Source organism: Mustela nigripes, chromosome 9 (genome assembly GCF_022355385.1).
Source record: "Mustela nigripes isolate SB6536 chromosome 9, MUSNIG.SB6536, whole genome shotgun sequence".
Taxonomy (NCBI): domain Eukaryota; kingdom Metazoa; phylum Chordata; class Mammalia; order Carnivora; family Mustelidae; genus Mustela; species Mustela nigripes.
This window is the reverse complement of record NC_081565.1, coordinates 47001275-47021105: the sequence shown is the minus strand read 5'-3', so window position 1 is coordinate 47021105 and position 19831 is coordinate 47001275. Positions and strand designations below refer to the sequence as shown.

At 41.6% G+C, this 19831-nt stretch overlaps 1 protein-coding gene and 2 long non-coding RNA genes across 8 annotated transcripts in view; 1 reads left to right on the top strand and 2 right to left on the bottom strand.

Moving 5' to 3' along the window:
- The window catches only part of LOC132024694 (uncharacterized), a 33901-nt gene extending 24376 nt beyond the window's left edge, over positions 1–9525 (bottom strand). Inside the window, exons 1-3 of one of the 2 annotated variants that reach the window (XR_009406281.1) lie at positions 9453–9525; positions 8335–8436; positions 291–434 (exon numbers count right to left, since the gene is read on the bottom strand). This is a non-coding gene — a long non-coding RNA (uncharacterized LOC132024694). The remainder of the gene's footprint in view (positions 1–290; positions 435–8334; positions 8437–9452) is intronic. The other variant, XR_009406280.1, reaches the window with a different exon arrangement.
- Positions 9526–9627: 102 nt separating this feature from the next.
- Positions 9628–19831, top strand: part of LOC132024695 (uncharacterized) — a 25207-nt gene continuing 15003 nt past the window's right edge. The window contains exon 1 of the long non-coding RNA XR_009406282.1: positions 9628–9717. This is a non-coding gene — a long non-coding RNA (uncharacterized LOC132024695). The remainder of the gene's footprint in view (positions 9718–19831) is intronic.
- The window catches only part of LOC132024692 (cyclin-dependent kinase inhibitor 2A-like), a 27794-nt gene continuing 21906 nt past the window's right edge, over positions 13944–19831 (bottom strand). For 4 of the 5 annotated variants that reach the window (XM_059411558.1, XM_059411556.1, XM_059411559.1 and 1 more), the window contains exons 2-3: positions 16262–16568; positions 13944–14082 (exon numbers count right to left, since the gene is read on the bottom strand). In XM_059411558.1, coding sequence (XP_059267541.1) covers positions 14057–14082; positions 16262–16565 — 330 coding nt within the window. In that variant the 5' untranslated portion in view covers positions 16566–16568 and the 3' untranslated portion in view covers positions 13944–14056. Of the gene's footprint in view, positions 14083–16261; positions 16569–19831 lie in introns of those variants that run through there. The other variant, XM_059411555.1, reaches the window with a different exon arrangement.

Sequence of the window (19831 nt, the reverse complement as noted above, 5' to 3'; positions counted from 1 at the left end):
ATCAAAAAGAAGAAAATGCTTGGGACGCCTGGGTGGCTCAGTGGGTTAAAGCCTCTACCTTTGGCTCAGGTCATGATCCCAAGGTCCTGGGATGGAGCCCCGAATCCGGCGCTCTGCTCAGCAGGAAGCCTGCTTCCTCCTCTCTCTCTGCCTGCCTCTCTGCCTCCTTGTGATTTCTGTCTGTCAAATAAATAAGTAAATCTTTAAAAAAAAAAAAAAGAAGAAGAAAATGCTTTGAAATAAACTTAGCTAATGAGATAAAAGACTTGTAATGGGGGTGGGGGGTGTACCTGGGTGGCTCAGTAGGTTAAGCCTCTGCCTTCAGGTCAGGTCATGATCCCAGGTCCTGGAATAGAGCCCTGCATAGGGCTCTCTGCTCAGCGGGGAGCCTGCTTCCTCCTCTCTGCCTGCCTCCATGCCTACTTGTGATCTCTCTGTCAAATAAATAAATAAAATCTTAAAAGAAAAAAAAAGACTTGTATATGGAATACTTCAAAACATTGATAATGAAGGGTGCCTTAGCTGGCTCAGCCAATAGAGCATGTGACTCTTAATCTCAGGGTCGTGAATTCAAGGCCCACACTGGGCACAGAGCCTACTTAAAAAAATTGATAAATGACATTAAGGAGACATAAATCAATGGAAAGACATCCTGTATCCATGGATTAGAATAATTGATATTGTTAAAATGTCCATGCTACCCAAAGCAAATCTACCAAATCAAAACATTCCCTATCAAAATCCTACTGGCTTTTTTTTTTTTTTTTTTTTCAGAAGGAAAAAAATCCTAAAATTCAAATAGAACCACAAAGGACACAACCAAACAATTTTGAGAAAGAAGAACAAAGTAAAGACATCACAATCAAGAGGGACTATACCAAACTAAAAAGCTTCTCTACAGCAATGGCAACAATTAGCAGAGTGAAAAGGCAACTTATGGAATGGGAGAAAATATGTGTGAACCATATATCTGGTAAAGGGTTAATATCCAAAATATATAAGAAACTCCTACAACTCAATAGTAAAAAAAATAAACAACAACAAAACCACAGAACTTGATTTAAAAATGAGCTAAAGAGGGGTGCCTGGGTGGCTCAGAGGAGTAAGCCTCTGCCTTCTGCTCAGGTCATGATCTCAGGGTCCTGGGATCGAGCCCACATTGAGCTTTCTGCTCAGCGGGGAGCCTGCTTCCCCCTCTCTCTCTGCCTGCCTCTCTGGCTACTTGTGATCTCTCTGTTGGATAAATAAATAAAATCTTTTTTTAAAAAAGAGCTAAAGAGTGAATGGACATTTCTCTAAAGAAGACATGTAAATGGTTATCAGGTATATGAAAAAATGCTCCAACATCACTAATTACGAGGGAACATAAATTAAAACAATAAAATATCACTTCACTTTGTCAGGGTGGCTATTATAAACAAAACAAAACAAAAACCCACAAGTGTGGATGAGGATATAGGGAATGTGGAACACTTGTGCACTGGTGGTGGGAATGCAAAATGGTGTAACCACTATGGCAAATAGAATGAAGATTAAAATTAAAAATTAAACTACATGATCCAGCAATCCCACTTCTAGATATTTCCAAAAGAATTGAAAGAAGATCTTAAAAAACATTAGCATTCCCATATTCATTGTAACACCATGCACAATAACCAGGATGTGGAAACAACATAGATACTCATCAACAATAAATGGATAAAGAAATTGTGGTATACACATACAATGGAAAAGAAGCCTTTAAAAAGAAAGCAATTCTTTGGGGTAAATACCTAGTAGGGCAATTGCTGGGTATTTACCGTAGAGATATAAATGTAGTGATGTGAAGGGACATGTACACCCAAATATTTATAGCAGCAATGTCCACAATAGCCAAACTATGGAATGAACTTAGGTGTCCATATATAATGGAATATTATGCAGCCATCAAAAAATGAAATCTTGCCATTTGCAAGGACGTGGGTGGAACTAGAGGGTATTATGCTAAGAGCATTATGCTAAGTCAATCAGAGTAAGTATTTTGAGGAATTTGAGAAACAAGACAGAGGATCGTAGGGGAAGGGAGGGTAAAATGAAACAAGATGAAACCAGAGAGGGAGACAAACCATAGGAGATTCTTAATCTCAGGAAACAAACTGAGGGCTGCTGGAGTAGAGGAGGGTGGATGGCATGGGGTGGCTGGGTGATGGACACTGGGGAGGGTATGTGCTATGGTGAGTGCTGTGAATTATGTAAGACTGATGAATCACAGGGGCACCTGGGTGGCTCAGTTGGTAAAGTGTCTGCCTTCGCCTTAGGTCATGATCCCAGGGTCCTGGGGTTGAGCCCACATCAGGCTTCCTGCTCAGCTGGGAGCCTACTTCTCCTTTTCCCACTCCCCCTGCTTGTGTTCCCTCTCTCAATGTGTCTCGTTCTGTTAAATAAAAAAAATTAGAAAAAAAAAAAAAAGACTGATGACTCACAGACCTATACGCCTGAAACAAGTAATATATGTTAATAAAAAAAAAAAAAGAAGGCAGTTCTGCCATATGCAACAACATAAATGAACCTTGAAGACATTATGCTATGTGGAATAAACCAGTCACAGAAAGACAAAATATTGTATGATTTTATTTACATGAGGTATCTAAAATAGTCAAATTCATAAAATCAAAATGTGTAACTGTGGTTGCCAGGGGCTGGAGAAAGGGGAAATGTAATTATTAATCAACAGCCGTAAAGTTTCAGTAATCACAAGATGAGTACGTTCTAGAGATTTCCTCTACAACACTACAGTCAGTAATACCATATTGTGTGCTTAAAATATTGTTAAGAGGAGTGCTTGGGTGGCTCAGTCAGTTAAGCATCTAACTCTTGATTTTGGTTCAGGTCATGAGCTGAAATTTGTGGGGAAAAGCCCCACGTGGAGCGCTACACTCAGTCGGGAGTCTGCTTGATATTCTCTCTCACCCTCTCCCTCTGTTCCTCTCCCCACACCTGCCGCATGCATAAAAAAATTTTTTTAAAGATTTTATTTATTTGAGAAAGAGGACGAGCACAAGCTGGGGAAGGAGCAGGGGGATAAACAGACTCTGCACTGAGTGGGAAGCCTAACATAGAGCTTGATCCCAGGACCCTGAGATCATGACCTGAGCCAATGTCAGACTGCTTACCCAACTGAGCCGTCCAAGGCACCCTAATAAATAAATCTTTAAAAAACACTGGTAAGAGGTAAATCTCGTGTTAAGTGTTCTTATTAAAATTAAAGCTTTTTAAAAAATGATTTATTGGGACATCTAGGTGGCTCAGTGGATTAAGCCACTGCCTTTGCCTCAGGTCATGATCCCAGGGTCCTGGGATCGAGCCCCACATTGGGCTCTGCTCGGCAGGGAGCCTGCTTCTTTCTCGCCTCTGCCTGCCTCTCTGCCTGCTTGTGTGCTCCCTCTCTCTCTCTTTCTCTCTGACAAATAAATAAGTAAAAATCTTTAAAAATAAATAAATAACAATTTTTTAAAAAGATTTGTTTATTCTAGAGAGAGAAAACACACACACAAGGGGAGACAGAGGGAGAGAGAGAGAGAATCCCAAGAAGAGTTCCCGCTGAGAAAAGAGTCTGATGTAGGTTGAGATGAGACCCTAGGATCATGACCTGAGCCAAAAGCAAGAGCTGGGTGGTCAACTGACTGAGCCACCCAGGCTTCTCCTAAAATTAAAGTTTTTAAAAAGAATGCTAAGATGGGTCTACTGGGTTAGAATTAATGTGTTAACATGGCTGTGTTCCCTTTTGAGACTCTAGGTATAATTTGTTTCTTGTCTTTGTGGGTGACTCTCTAGAGGTCACCCCCATTCCTTGTTTTATTGCATCCTCCTTCCATCTTGAAAGCCAGGAACATCAAGCTGTGTCCTTTTCACACTGCTATCTCTCTGGTTCTCTCTGTTCTGGCTCCCTCTTTTATTCCTAAGAATTGTAATATGTTGGGTCCATCTGGATAATCCAGAATAAACTCTCTATATGTGGCAGACTGATTAGTGTCCCCCCAAATACCTGGAATTCCTGGAACCTATGCTTGTTACTTTTATGGAAAAAAGGGGACTTTGCATATGTAATTAAGTTAAGGATCCTGGAATGAGGAAATTATCCTGGATTTTCTAGGTGAGCTAGAATCACAAGCATCCTTAAATATAATCCTTAAATATAATCACAAGCATCTTTATAAGAGAGAGGCCAAGGAGATTTGACAACAGGAAGGTGAAGGAGATATGATGACAGAAGCAGAGATTAGAGAGATGTGCTTTGAAGGCAGAGGAAGTCATGCAATACAAGTAGCCACTTGCTGAAAAAAGCAAGGTATGGGACTTTCCCCCCAGAGCCTCCAGAAAGAACCAGCCCTACATTTTTCAATCTAATCCAGTGAAACTTACTTCATTCAGTCTTCTGAACTCCAGAACTTTAAGTGTGTAAAAACTGTGCTGTTTTAAAGCTACTAAATGTGTGGTGATTTGTCATAGCAGGAATAGGAAACTAATACATCATCTGAAATCTGCTGATTATCAACCTTAATTCCATCTGTAACCTTAATTTCATTTTGCCTTGAAACCTAATATATTCACAGGTTCTAGAGATTAGTACACACACATCTTGTGGGGAAAAGCATTATACTGCTTACCACAACTTGACATACATGGAAAGTAAATTCTAGGTAGATAAAATATGTAAATGTCAAATAATAACTGAATATATAGGAGAATGTGTGCGTACAATCCTGGGTGTGTAAAATACCTTAAACATGACAACAAACTTATTTTTTTAAAGGTTGATTGGCACATTTGTTTCAATCAAAAAAATTTAAATTCTGTAAGTTGAATATATATTATTCAATGTATATAATACCATACACAGAGTAATAATACATGCAACAAGCTGGCAGACATTTGTAATGTATATAACCAAGGACTAATAGCCTCAGAGGAAAAGGAAGAAAGAAAAAGTAAGTGTCTGAATATATGAAACAGATGCATGTATAACTATGTTCTTTAGGGCATCATATACTTGTAAAAATTGAAAACAAATGACCATCAGTAGGGGAATGATTAAGTAATTGGTACACTTTTCCATATGATAGGCTATCTTCAGCAGTTTAAAAGAATAGGGGAGAATCTTTATGACTTATAAAAATCTCCAAGACATATTGATATTTTAGCCAGCTACAGAACAGTGCAGAATTTATGATGCATATCATATAAGGGGAGAAGCAACATGCACCAAACAAAACCACAAGTCTTAAAGGATCTCCCCCACCTTTATGAGAGTATCAGCAGATCCCCCTGTGGAGCAGCAAAAGGAAACAGTAGTTTTGTTCTGTATGACTCGAATGCACATTCACTCATGTATAAACTGCCTAATATAGTTTAAAGCGCAGAGTTTTTTCTTGCTCATCATTGTATCTAAGTACCTAGCTCAGTACTGCAAAGGTAATGTTTGTTTAATAACAGAAGTCCAAGGGGGTGGGACTTAACTGCTAATGCTAAATCCTATGCTGGTGAGAAGTTGGGTGGTATGCTTAAATTCTTCCTGCTTCAAGTCCAGCTTGGTCTTTCTCTGGGAACTATTTTGGGTAAACTGAAGGCTCGAGCCAGGGGAGAGAGAGAGTGTGTGTGTGTGTGAACTAATATGTATAATAATTTTTATGTCTAATCCAGGCAACAACTCTGAAAAATAGTCACCCTTGTACCCATTTTACAAATGAGGAAACTAAGGCTTAGATAAGGCCTCACTAACTGAAATACCCTGATCTCTCTTCTTTTTTTATCTTCCTGTTAATGCAACATTGACATTTGCACAATTCTTATGAAATAGAATGTGGTCAGTTCTAGAAAAACTTCCTGCTACCAGTGCTTGGCTTACTTTAATAGTTATTTATTTATTTGTATTAGGTAGTTCAAACACTTGATTTTAAAACTGGTCGCAAATTATATTCTGTACAAAATAAATCTCCTTCCACACGGCCCCCAGCTCTCCATGTCCTTCCCCTGAAGTAACACTCAACAATATTTTGCATGTATTTCCAGAAATATTTTATGTATGAACAGCACATATACAAATATTTCTAAAATTTAATTTGAACTATTTTACATACCTTTTCCTCTACCACTCTCTTTTTTTACTCTCACAATGTATCTTGAAAATCACATTTTTGCTGGATCTGTTGCGTTCTGTTTAATAGCTATATATTATGAATATTAGGGAAGCCTCATAAATTCATTAATCCCTCCCCATTTATGGCCCTTGAAATTGTCTTATGTGTTTTGTTATTACAAAACTATAGTTACTATTCTTACACATGGGCCATTTTGCACACATATAAATGTGTCTTCAGAATAATTTCTAGAGATAGAATTACTGAATCAAAGAGATGTCCCTGTAAATTTTTCATCAGTACTGCTGATTTTTCTCTGTGGTTGTTATATAAATTTATCCCCTTCAGCAATATTATCCACACTCTGACACTACAAAAACACTTTGCACAAGAGAAAAAGAATGAAAAGAAAATTGATCTTATTTGCATATAGGCTTATTTTTAACCTTGCCCAGGGGTTGGTAACACAGTTGCATCAAAGACCCATTTCCTGGGACAGTACTACCTTCTAACTGAAATTGTGAAATCGAGTCCCTTCTCTTTCTTTTACTTTATACATGATTGATCTACTTCATTCAGGATGGTCATAGAAATTATTAATTTTATTCTTCCGTAAAGCAGAAAACTCTGCTTGGGGGCTGACTGGTCCCTCACTTTCTCATTGCACTGGATCACTTTCTGATTGCACATTCCAGAAGTATCCACCTTTAGTTCAGTGGTGGACCCAGTGGACAACTGCCCCTTTCTGAGAACTATTTATTTGAGGTAATTTCCCTGGCAAAACGAGATATACACAGTCTCCCATTTCTCTCTTCCCTCATTTCATCAATCTCATTTCAAAGATCCTTAGGAAAACATTTTATTTGATTATTGTTTAGCTGAATGCAAAGTAGTTTTCTCAGTTTCCCATCTATATAGATTCCTTGATGTGTAAGGCCAAATTTTATTTTGCCTTACTGTTCCTATCTAAAGCTTGAGAGTATGGCAACTAATAAAAACTTTTTACATGTTAGGGATTTCTGGGTGGCTCAGTCATTTAAGCGGCTGCCTTCAGCTCAGGTCATGATCCCAGGGTCCTGGGTGCCAGCCCTGCATTGGGATCCCTCCTCGGCGGGGTGCCTGCTTCTCTCTTTGCCTTTGCCTGCCACTCTGCCTGCTTGTGCTTTCTCTCTCTCTGACAAATGGATAAATAAAATCTTTAACCAAAAAAAAAAAAAAAAATTTTACAGGCGCCTGGGTGGCTCAGTGGGTTAAGCCGCTGCCTTCGGCTCAGGTCATGATCTCAGGGTCCTGGGATCGAGTTCCGCATCGGGCTCTCTGCTCAGCAGGGAGCCTGCTTCCTCCTCTCTCTCTCTGCCTGCCTCTCTGCCTACTTGTGATCTCTCTCTGTTAAATAAATAAATAAAATCTTTAAAAAAAAAAAAACTTTTTACATGTTAAAATAGCTTTAAAATAGTATAAAGATTTATCAGACTTGGTTACTTAGAAGTTGGGTTAGAAGAATCCTCAGATTTATTTCCTGGGTTGCTAACTTCGTATTTCATCTGTAACAACAGTTTTCACACCTAAGCCAGTGAAAACAATAAAAAATCAGTCCATTAAATGATTTATAATGAGAGGAACACGTTTCTCTCTGTCTTTCTCTTTCTTCATCTCCAATAAAGAGAAAGCACTGGGTGCTTGGGTGGCTTAGCCTGTTAAGTGTCAGCTTTGGGCTCAGGTCCTGGCATCCCAGAGGCATGGGACCAAGGCCCACATGGGGCTCCTTGCTCAGCAAGAAGCCTGGTTCTCCCTCTGCCTACCGCTCCTCCTACTTGTGCGCTCGCTCTCTCTCGCTCTCTCTCTCTGACAAATAAATAAAATCTTTGAAAAAGAAAGAAAGAAAAAATACTATCACTAGCGTCTTCTGGGTAGAACATGTTGATTTGTTTTCTTGCTCATTAAAAATTATCTTTGGTGATCTTTATGAAATCAAGAAGGCTCAGCTTGGTGGGGGAACAGGTATGGTTTTAGTCTTTTAATAATTTTTCTCCTGCAGTAAGAACTAGAACAGAACATAGGAAAACTTATAACCACCACATATACCTCCTGTTTTGTTTTTAATCTTTCTTTTGAGATTATGAGCCCTTTACTCCTATTGCCTAACACAGTGTCTGACATACAACAGATACTCAGTAATTATTTCTGGAATGAATTAGTGAATGGGAAAATTACTTACAGTGAGAGTTCTTCACTATCTCTCCTTCAGATCTCACTTTTTTTTTTTTTTTTCCTAGTAAACAGGAGTGCAAGTACGATCTGGAGTGGCTACATCATCCATCTAAATGGAGAAAGAAGTTAGAGATAGACTGTTCTCAGAAAAACTGTTCAGAGAAACTTTAAAGATAACTTAATCTCAAAAGAGTAGTTCAAAGAGAAAACATTTAAGAGCTATTTTCTCAGACTTGTTCTTTGGCTGCAACCTCTCAAGAGAAACAGTTTTCTAAGACCAAATTATCTACAGATATGACTGTGGCAACGCCCAAGTATTGTGTCCGCAATTTGATGAAAAGAGGATTGAGAATTCAGAAAACGGTCCTTCAGACAATTCATTTAAAGAAAAGCTCGAGTAGGAAAAAAGGTGGCTTATGCTAATGAAGTATTCACTTAAAAATATGTTTATTTGCGGGGCTCCTGAGTGGCTCAGTGGGTTAAAGCCTCTGCCTTCAGCTCAGGTTATGATCCCAGGGTCTGGGGATCGAGCCCCGCGTCGGGCTCTCTGCTCCGCGGGGAGCCTGCCTCTCTGTCTGCTTGTGATTTCTCTGTCAAATTAATAAAATGTTTTTAAAAATTTGTTTTAAATATTTTTATTTGCTTATTTACTTGAGTGTTAGGGCTTAAACCAGGGCTGTGAGACCTGAAACGGAGATGCAAGAGGTGGGGAGCCAACCCTTCGCGTCCGGCCGCTTGGGGGTGCGCGGGCCCAGGTTAGATCACCGCCGCTTTACGTCTTAGAGGCGTGGCCGCGTCCAGGACCGCTTCCCGGTTCCCAGTTCGCCGGGGCCAGGCTGCGCTCCAGACTTAGCTTAAAAATGCTGCAGTCCAGCACCGCCTTTTCTGTTTTATCCTTGCTCCCCGCCCGCCCGCCCGCTCCCCTCACCCCTACACACCCCACGGCTGGTTGGCTTGGACATTTGGTCGGTTACCACGGGAAAGCCCCTGTCTCAGCGCGGAGCTGCGGTCTTGCTGCCGCGCCTCGCTCTTTTTTCTTCCTCTCCCGTTCTCGCACCTTCCTCTCTTTCCCCCTCTCTTCCTTTTCTATCCATGGAAAGCCCACCTCGCGTTTCTCAAACGCACCTATGCGACCCAGGCCCACTCCGAAGCTTCACTCCCAGATCCCTCCGCGAAGGCGCGGGCGGGCGCGCGGGCGTGGGCGTGCGCGCGGGACGGCGTGCGCGCGGGTGGCGTGCGGGGAGACGCGCACGTGGAGCCTCGGCGAGCTCGCGGCCCCAGCGGGCCTCGGAGGGAAGCGCCGCCTGACCCGAGGGCCCCCGGGGTTTCCAAGTAGGCGCCAGTGCAGTTCCTGAGGGGCCCACGCCACAGCGGAGCCTGCTGGCTAAGGGTAGGAGAGTGACTGTGTGTGACTGTGTGTGAGTGTGTGGGTGTGGGGACTGGCGGACGCGCACGCGCGCGCAGGACAGTTGAGTAAGGAGGAGTGAGCTCCTACAATCCGGAGAGGGGTGGAGAGGAGAAGGAAATGTGGGAAACATTTGAAGGGACATAGCTTAGTATCAGAGCTAGATATATTCAGAGAAGTGGTGAGGGACAGACACCCACATGGTGGTAAGGTCAGTAGTGGGGCACTGAATCACAGTCAGGCGGGATGTATGGGGGAAGGAACTTGGCCGATCAGAAGCAGTTGGCCTTTATACTCTAATAGAAAACAAAAAATAGAAGTGACATCAGTGCAAATAGAAGGGTTGGAAGCGCCAAGAGCCCATCCCTAAACAGAAGCACCAAAAAGATCAGCGTCAGAATTGACTTTGTGGGAACTCTAGAAAGTAGTTGCAGGTTTGCAGCAACCTAGGAACTCTTGATCAAGAAACAGAGGACTTATACACAGCATAATGGGGACATTACTGGCAACCTTAAAGGAATAAAAGAGATCATAAAACTATGAACAATGAATGCTAACAAACCTAAATAAAACAGGCAAATTCCTTAGAAACACACAACCTACCTAAACTCAAAGAAAAAAAGGGGGGGGGTGGAATGCGAACAGACTTATAACAAAAGATTGAATCAGTCCTCAAAACTTCCTGACTGAAGAAAAGTCCAGGACCAGATGGCTTCACTAGTGACTTGTATCAAATGTTTAAAGAACAGTTAACACCAGTTCTTCTCTAGCTCTCCTAAGAAATAGAATATTGAACAATTCCTAACTCATTTGATGGGGCCAACATTACCCTGATACCAAAACTGGGCAAAAACATTACAAGAAAAGAAAGCTACAGACCAATACTCCTTGTGAATATAGATTAAAAAAAAAAAAAAAAAACCCTCAACAAAGTCTTTGCAAATCAAACCCAACAGAATGTTAAAATAATTACACACCATGATCAAGTAAAATTTATCCCAGAAATGCAAAGCTTTTACGTATAGAGGTCAATCAGTGTAATATATTAAAATACAATGAAGAAAAAAAAATACCATCATGTCAATACAAAAAAAGAATTTGAGAAAATCCAACACTTTCGTGATTAAAAAAAATTTCAACAAAATAGGAATGAACAGAATTTGTTCAATCTGATTAAGGGCACTTTTGAAAAAACTGTAGGCTAACATCATAATGGTGAAAGATAGAGATTTCCTGCTAGTATCAGGCAACAAGAAAAGAATGCCTGCTTTTGTTTCTTCTGTTCAAAGTTTTACAAGCAACTTTGTCCTGAAAGTTTTAAACCTGAGAAATTAGGCAAGGAAAAAAGAAATGAGGCTTCCACATTGGAAAGAAATAAGTAAATCTCTCTTTCTTTGCAGATATCATGATCTTATATGTAGAACATCCTAAAGAATCCACTAAAAAACTATTAGGGTTAATAAGCAGTGTTAGTGAGGCTGCAGGATAAAAGACCAACACTCCAGAATCAATTGTATTTCTATACATTAGCAGTGAACCACCCAAAAAGATTAAGAAAACAATTCAGTTTTCAGTAGCATCAAAAAGAATAAAATAGGAATAAATTTAACCAAACATGTGCAGTACCTGTGCACTGAAAATATGAAACATTGCTGGAATTAAAGACTAAATGAATGGGAAAACATCCTATGTTCATGACTTGGAAGACTTAATATTGAAAGATGGAAGACCCAAAATGATCTACACATACAATGCAGTCTCCATGAAAATCCAGTGACCTTTTTTTTTTTTTTTTTGGTAGAAATGGGAAAGCTGATCCATAAATGTATATAGAATTGCAAGGGACCCTAGATACAAGCTTAAAACAAATTAAAATAATTTTGAAAAAAAAAAAAAGTTGGAGTACTCACAGTTCTCATTTTCAAAGCATACTAGAAAGCTAAAGTAAAATAGTGTAGAACTGATATAAAGACAGACATACATTTCATGGAATAGAACTGAGAGTCTAGAAATAAGCCAATAATACCTCTATAGCAATTGATTCTTGACAAGGTTCCTAGATCATTCAATTGGCAAAGAATAGCTTCTTTAACAAATGGTGCTAGGACAATTGGATATCCATGTGAAAAAGAATGAAGTTAGAGTCCTACCTCATACATACATACTCAATCAAAATTAAAGTTTTTGTGCATCAAAGGACACTATCAAGAAAGTGAAATGACAGCACATAAAATGAGAGAAAATATTTATAAATCATATGTTTGATAAAGGTATAATATCCATAATATACAAAGAACACTTACAACTTAAGAACAAAAAGAAAAAACAACTCAATTTAAAAATGGGTAAAGGACTTGAGTAGACATTTCTCCTGAGAAAATATGTGAATGACCAATAAACACATGAAAAGATGCTCAATATCTATGGTCATTAAAGAAATGCAAATTAAACCCACAATTAGATCCCACTTTATACCCACTAGAACGGCTTCTTAAAAAAAAAAGAAAAACACAGAAAATAACAAATGTTATTGAGGATATGGAGGTATTGGAACCTTGGTATATTGTTGTGGGAATATTTAATGGTGCAGCTCCTGTGGAAAACAGTTTTACAGTTCCTCAAAAGGTTAAGCACAGTAGTATTACATGAGCCAGTCATTCTACTCCTAGGGATATGACCCAAAGAATTGAGCCATAAAAAGGAATGAAGTCCTGGTACATGCTACAACATGGAAGAACAGCAAACACATTACGCTAAATGAAAGAAGCCAGACACAAAAGGCAACATATTATATGCTTCCACTTATATGAAATGTCCAGAATAGATAAATCCATAGAGACAAAAGATTAGTGGTGCCCAGGTCTTGAGGGTGGAGAGGATTTAATGAATATGCTTAACAGGTGTAGGGTCTCCTTTGGAAGTGATCGAAATGTTTTGGAACTAGATAAATGGTGATGGCTGCACAACATTGTGAGTTTATTATATGCCACCAAATTGTACAGTTTAAAATTGTTAATTTTATGTTATATGAATTGCACCTTGAAAAATAAGTCATGGAGTTATGGTACCGCTACTGCAGAGGAGGCAGCATGACCTCAGCTGGGTCTCAGCTGAAGTTGGAGCCATGTCCCTCCCCCTGTTGTGGTAGAGAAGCTGGAGCTGCTTTTGGTTTGGGTGGTGTTCAGTAGCTACTTCACAGCCCTCTGGAGCCACTGTGGGGGAGTTTACAAAAGCTAGGCGGGACATGGTTGGGGGCAGTTAGTCAAACCCCCAAGCAGGCTGCGGAGCCGGCTCTGTGGTTGTGGACAACCCTGTGCTGGCTCTGTCACATGCTTGCTGCAGAGCTTAGGGCAAAATATCCCAAACCTTGAGAGGCTCAGCTCCTACAGCCAGGTAAGTAGCGTGAGTCTGTCAGTCTGAGGTCTCCATAGAGTTTCTCTTCACCAAATTTTTACCTCATTTCATCCATCTTAAGACCCAGCTCTTGACATTTTATCATCTGAAATCTAGAAGTCATAACAGTCCATGCTGTGTACTCTTACTGCAGCCTACACTAGCTTCCAATCAGTGAAATTGGTGTTAAAATGTGTAGTCATGTGTTAATTGATGTCTTTCTCCTCCCTCCTCATGGTGAGGTTCCATAAGGGGTGCTCCATAAATGTTGGCTGAATAAATGAGTAAACAAAATAATACCTTTTTTTTTTTTTAAGTGAACCTTGGCACTACCACTTGATGGCTGTTTGACACAGGAAAGGCCATGTAACCCATTTAAGTTTCGGATCCGTAGTTCACTAAATGTCTGTAATAACAACAGTGTCCTGCGGGGTGCGAGGCTGGAAAGAGGAACTGCCTACAGAGGCCTAAAGGACTTGTTCCAGGGGCGCCTGGGTGGCTCAGTGGGTTAAAGCCTCAGCCTTCGGCTCAGGTCATGATCTCAGGATCCTGGGATCAAACCCGCATCGAGCTCTCTGCTCGGCGGGGAACCTGCCCCCCCCCCTGCCCACCCCCCGCACCTCTCTTCCTACTTGTGATCTCTGTCAAATAGATAAGTGAGATCTTTAAAAAAAGGGGGGGGGAGGACTTGTTCCAGAAGATTACAGCCCAATAATAAAAAGGCAGAAACAGTGTTTTTTTTCTTTTATAACAGTGTATAAATGGAAATACAAATGGAAATTTAGGGGGCGAATTAGGCAGATTTATCTGAAGCAGTCTACAGTTTAAAAAGCTTTATTTGATAAATGCCAATTAAAGCCAGCAAGGGTGGGATGGGGTAATTCACTTTGGTTGATTGAAGATCAGACCATTTTTGAGGTGTCTTTAGATCTCAGTCATTCTTGAAATCCTGGCTGTCTGCAGATGGCAGAAAGAAAAAACACATTAGAAACTAGAAATGTGCGACCTATCCCTCCTTCCCCTCTTGGTCTCCCCCCGTCCGGTATTCCGACGCTTACGAGCAAGGTTCTCAGCCGGCTTCGCTGGCCTCTAATCCAGGTCGACCACCTCTCAGCACAGGTCTGTCCGTGAAGGCTGGACCTTGCCAGCCGCCCTCTTCCCCAGCCCCGCCGATAACGCATCGCGTCCACTGCGCGGCTGGCGAAGCTCGCCGAGCTCGGGGCCCGCCAGGCGAGGGCAGGCAGGGCGCGGCCACGCGGGGCGGCGGGTTTGCGATAGGGAAACCCAGGTATATAAGGCGTGCTGAGGGCATGCCACACACAGTGCCAGGCGCCGGCCATGAAAATGCCGCCTGGCTTTGCGCCTATGGGCAGGCGTCTCTACCACCTGGCGCGGAGCGACTCCGCGACGCGCGTAAGCTGGGGGCCCCTGAGGAGCCCGAGCGGCCGGGCAGTATAGGAACATTGGGCTCCAGTCCTGTCATCTTTCCCCCCAGGGTCCTCCGCCCGAACCCGCTAATGGCTTTCTAAAGTTTCTCAAACAAAATCCAGGTTTGGACCCAACATCCTTTCTTTGACTTTCCTCTCTGATGGCGCTGCGTGCACGCTCCAGCCCTCTTTCTGTCCTCCCAAACCGCCAGGCTTTGCCCTTGAGAGTGTGTAGGCTTCCAGTAGCGAATCTCTTTTTCATCAGTCAGGCTCTCTGACACTCTGAGCCCCTCTTCCAGATCAGACTTCACTCGTATCCGTCACATTGGTCTTAACAAACTAAATCTCTGAAAATACGTTTATTGCTTAAAGTAGGTTTCCCAGAATGTAAGCTCTATGAGGGCAGGACTCCTGTTTTGTCTCATTTACTTTAAGTCCCATCTAAAATGGAGCTGATTATGTAGTTGGATAAAGAAGAGGAAGGAGGGAGGGGAGAGTAGGAAGAAAGGAGTGGACGGACTTGTGTGCTTGGGTCAGAGCTCCTAGTTTTGCTTATAAAGGGTTACTCTCTCTGCCTACGGCCCAGTTAGTCCTCCAATCCTTCTCGGCTCTTCAGCTCCTCCCCTTCTTGCTCCGCGCAACCGGCGCTACGATTGGTCCCTTGCCCTGCGCTGTGTTCCGATGCGAACTGCGGTTGGTGGAGAGGGAGGGTGGGCAGGCCAAAGGAGATGGAACTTCCCACGCCGAAAGCGCAAAACTCCCTGCATCTCTGGTCTAGGGTTCAGAGCGAGCTTCTCCCCTGTGAATTCTCTGGCCCCACTAAGGCCCAGAGGGTCTAGTGCCCTAGTTCTGAGCCCAAATGGGATAGATCTTGGAATCTTAAAAGTCACAGTTTACCTTAAATATCATGTTAATTTCATATATATAAAATAGTTCTCCTTTCAGAAAAAATCAGTAAAGTTGGTATTTCGGGCAAGTAGGACTGGAGGTGGAGAAGGGGTGCCGCAAGAGAAGAAGGCGGCTTTGTGGTTGTAGAAGGAGAAGGCAAAGAGGATCACATGGCCATCTCCCTTTCTCAGCGATCTCTCTCGAAGAGAGGATAAAGCTTAAGAGAGGGTCTCTTTCTCAGAGAATGTAGCAAATCCCCGTGTACAGACTGCCAGGGTTGGAGAGGACTCTCTCCCTTGGGCAGCTCTGGAAAACACCACCGCATAGAGTAGAGGGTCAGATTTAGTCAAATTTTGCAGTAGAGTTGGGGGAGATGGATTTCTGCCAGACGATGCCACGTGCAAATGCTTGTGGGGTTGGTCCAGCTCTCTGGATATGCTAATGTGGAAACCGAGGGTAGCTGAATGGATGCTGCTGCCTGCTAATTTGGAGGAAGAGGGGCCACTACACCCTAGACTCCTGAGTCATCAATATTACAGTCTAGGGCTTGAGCTCGGGAGACGGTGAGTGTTTGCGGGAATAGGGGCACGGTTTGTGGGATAGGCTTAAACTTGTGGAAATCCATCTAGGCTATTTCCTGTCCGCAGCCCAAGCGACGCAGTCCATTGGGGCAGTGGAATTGTCTTACAAGGTGGCAGCGTGAGAGATGAGGCGAGACCCAAGACCTTGCTCTCCCGAAGCCAAGGTTCTTTTCTGAAAAAGAAGTATGCAGTGGGCTGCAGAAGCTCTCCGAGTTTCAACTCTTAACTCTGCCACCTCACCTGCAGGACCTTCCGCAACCTCTGAATGGGAGTGGCTACCACCTTCGGTGGCCCCCGAGGCTGCGCCCAGGTACTGGGCGACAGCGTGGTGGCCCTGCTCCTCAGCCAGGTCCACGGGCAGGCGGCCCCAGGCATCGCGCACGTCCAGCCGCGCCCCGGCTCGGTGCAACGCGACGAGCGTGTCCAGGAAGCCCTCCCGGGCCGCGTCGTGCACAGGTCGGGTGAGAGTGACGGGGTCCGCGCAGTTGGGATCGGCGCCGTGGAGCAGCAGCAGCTCGGCCACGCGGGTGCTGCCCATCATCATGACCTGCCAGAGAGAGCAGAGTGGTCAGGGCAGGGACGGGTGGCAGGGGCAAGAAAAAAGAAGCTAGGATGCCTGGGTGGCTCAGTGGGTTAAGCCTCTGCCAACCGCCCAGGTCATGATCTCAGGGTCCAGGAATCAAGACCGGCATGGGGCTCTCTGCTCAGCAGGGAGCCTGCTTCCCCCCCTCTCTCTGCCTGCTGCTCTGCTTACTTGTGATCTCTCTCTATCAAATAAATAAATAAAATCTTAAAAAAAAAAAAAAGAAGAAAGAAGCTATTTGTGAAGCCTCCACGCTGTGCAGATGCCCAGTACAAGCCACAGGTATCTAGTTACTCTATTTACTTTCAGTTACCAGCTCCCTTAGCCAGTTCTACTGATTCCATTTTTCTCTACACACTGAATTCCATTATATCCTCCAAACTTTTGCGGAGTTCCAGCCACACACACAACATTGCCAGAGTCAAAAACAATAACAAAAGGGTGAAAGACAAACTGGCTTCTAAGCCTAACCTCCTCTTTCATTTTGATTGCCCCTCTCATTTTGATACAAAATTATGTAAGGCCCAGAGATTTTATATGGTTTTCTGCTGTATATCCAAGCCCAGAACATGGTAAATGTTAAAAAGTGAAAATGAAAACAACAACAGACCTTTAAATTCTTATAAAATTTTTAATTTACACTTAGCTTCCCAAAACGTTGAATTCTGACCAGTCCCCAAATTCCTTCTTGTGGTAAGCTAAATGATGCTCCCAAAAAAGTCTACTAACTCACACTTGAAAGCTGTGACTATATTACCTTACATGGGAAAAGAGACTTGGCAGGTGTAATTAAGTTAAGTATTTTGAAGAAGATTAATGTGAATTGTCAGGATGGGCCCAATGTAATCATAAGTTTCCTTATAAGAAGGTTACAGAAAAAAGAACTAAGAATGGAGGTCAGAGAGAAGATGCAGGGGCCATGAGCCAAGGAATGCTGATGGTCACTAGAAGTTGGAAAAGACAGGGAAACAGATTTCCCTCTAGAACTTCAAAGAAAAAAAAATGCAGCCCTATGGATCCATTTTAGACTATTGACCTCCAGAACTATAAGATGATAAATTTATGTTGGTTTGAGACACGAAAGTTGTGGTAATTTGTTACAGCAGAAATAGGAAACTAAGAAACTTCCCAAGTTTAACTCTGAGATCAAACAGGAGGTGCTCCCCTCATTTTGTTCATAAATCATCTTTGAAACAAAGTCATTACCAAAGGGGAATTTTTAAATAGTATCCACAATCACAGCAACCTTAAGATTTGAGTGTTGCATGGTGGATAGTAAAGACAATTCTTTTTAGGTCAACCATTATTAGATATTAGCTAGACAACAGTGACTGTATACAGAAAAATTCCTTATTTTTAACTACATTCTACATTAAACATGAATTATTTAATTTCTCTAAACCAAGGAAACATATTAAGTTATACTATAGTGGTTGATTCTTGTCCTAGAGAAAGTGAAACTGATTTAATTTTCAAAAAGATAGAAAATATAAGTGAACCAAATTACAGCTACAAAAATAAAAACTTGCAGTGGTTTAGAACAATTCAGTGTTTTAAAAGAAAAACTTAGTCCATTACTTATTTATGCAAGACTTCTAATAGATTACAGTGTCAGTTTCTAGAACAAAGGGACCACACCCAAGGATGCCATAATCTTGGGAGCTGTAAGGCAAGTGCCAGAGTTAGAAAACTCATGTCTAAAACCTCTACTTAGAAGTCAACCTCATGTCTATGTATAATGCAGATGAAAATATGATAGATGAAACATTTTTTGAATCCAATGAAATATGTCATCATTTAACTGATTTTACAGGTTTTCATTATATTTTTGCAGTATTGAAGTATGAAAGGAAACCTAACATTTAAATATTTTAATAGCAATCCAAAGCAAAAAGAAAAAAATCAAATGAATTTTTGTAGAGTGCTTAAATCCATTTGGTAAGATATTAACCTTTATTAAAATTTTCTATGAACTAATTAGTTTTATATTAAACACAAGTTTGGTTAGGATTCTAAACCAAAATCATGACCCCTTTTCTCTATGTTCTTATCTTCCCTAGTTTAAAAAAAGAATTGTTAAAACTAATTATCCAATTCTCTTTTTTTTTCTTTTTGATTTAAACACATGAAGTCTCTTCTAACATATTCCAGAACTTCAAGGTTAAACTCACAGTCACCAAGCAAAATTTTAGGGAAATTAGGAATCATACATGCATACTTTTTAAAGGACTCATGCTTTTCTTCTACCATCACACGATCTCTCTCCTCTCAAAATCTTTTCACACTTTAAATCCCAAATAATCTCAGACTTTAAGGCATTTTGGTTTTATTTTTATATCTGTATTTTAAAGTATAAAATTTATCCTGTGTAGCATAGTTTCAGGAAAGGGAAGATTGACTTGTGAAATCCGTGAAGTTGCAGGTACAGTTACTTTCCTTTGTCTTGTTATGCTGGAATGTGTGCAGTAAGCCTTTGTTTCACATACATTTAATTTTTCAGAATCAGAAATCACTATCGACATTGGGAATAAAACTAGGGTGGTGACTGCCAAGAAGAAATCGTTTTTTTAGCCTGGATTTAGGAAGTTAGTGACGGCAAACAACCACCACAAATAATAAACACCCCCCCCCACCTCCACTCCTACACACAACTGAAGTGAGGAGGGGAGAAACGACATTTTTGAACGGCGAGGAATTGAAAACTCTGTCCCAAATAAGTCAATCTATAGCAAGAAAGTAAAAAATAAGAAAAATAATAGGAGATACCTTCAAAATAGTAACTAAGTTGACATTATTTCAGGCAAGATCACACAAATGTTTTTCTTCATATATATCTGTGTTACCAAAATTCTTAGAACAAGCATGTATTTTCCTTACTCGGTTAAAGTAAAAATAAACACAATAATATATAGTTGCTTCTGGATAATTTCAACTGATATTTATTCAATTTACACGGCAGAAGGTTTCCATTGCAATCCCCCCCCCCCCCACACACACACACACCCACCACCACCAAAGGCAGATGATCAGCTCCCTTCGGGGATCTTTGAGTTCCGGGCTAGTGGGTCAAACAAACCTTCCATTCTTTAAAATCTTGCTTTTTACCGCAAACTTTCGCAACCGTGTATCAGATAAAGAACATACCTCGGACTGTATTAACACGAGTAGGTTCACCGCCGCCGCCCCCCCCCCCCCCATCTCCATACCACTCTAGGAAGCTTCACCCC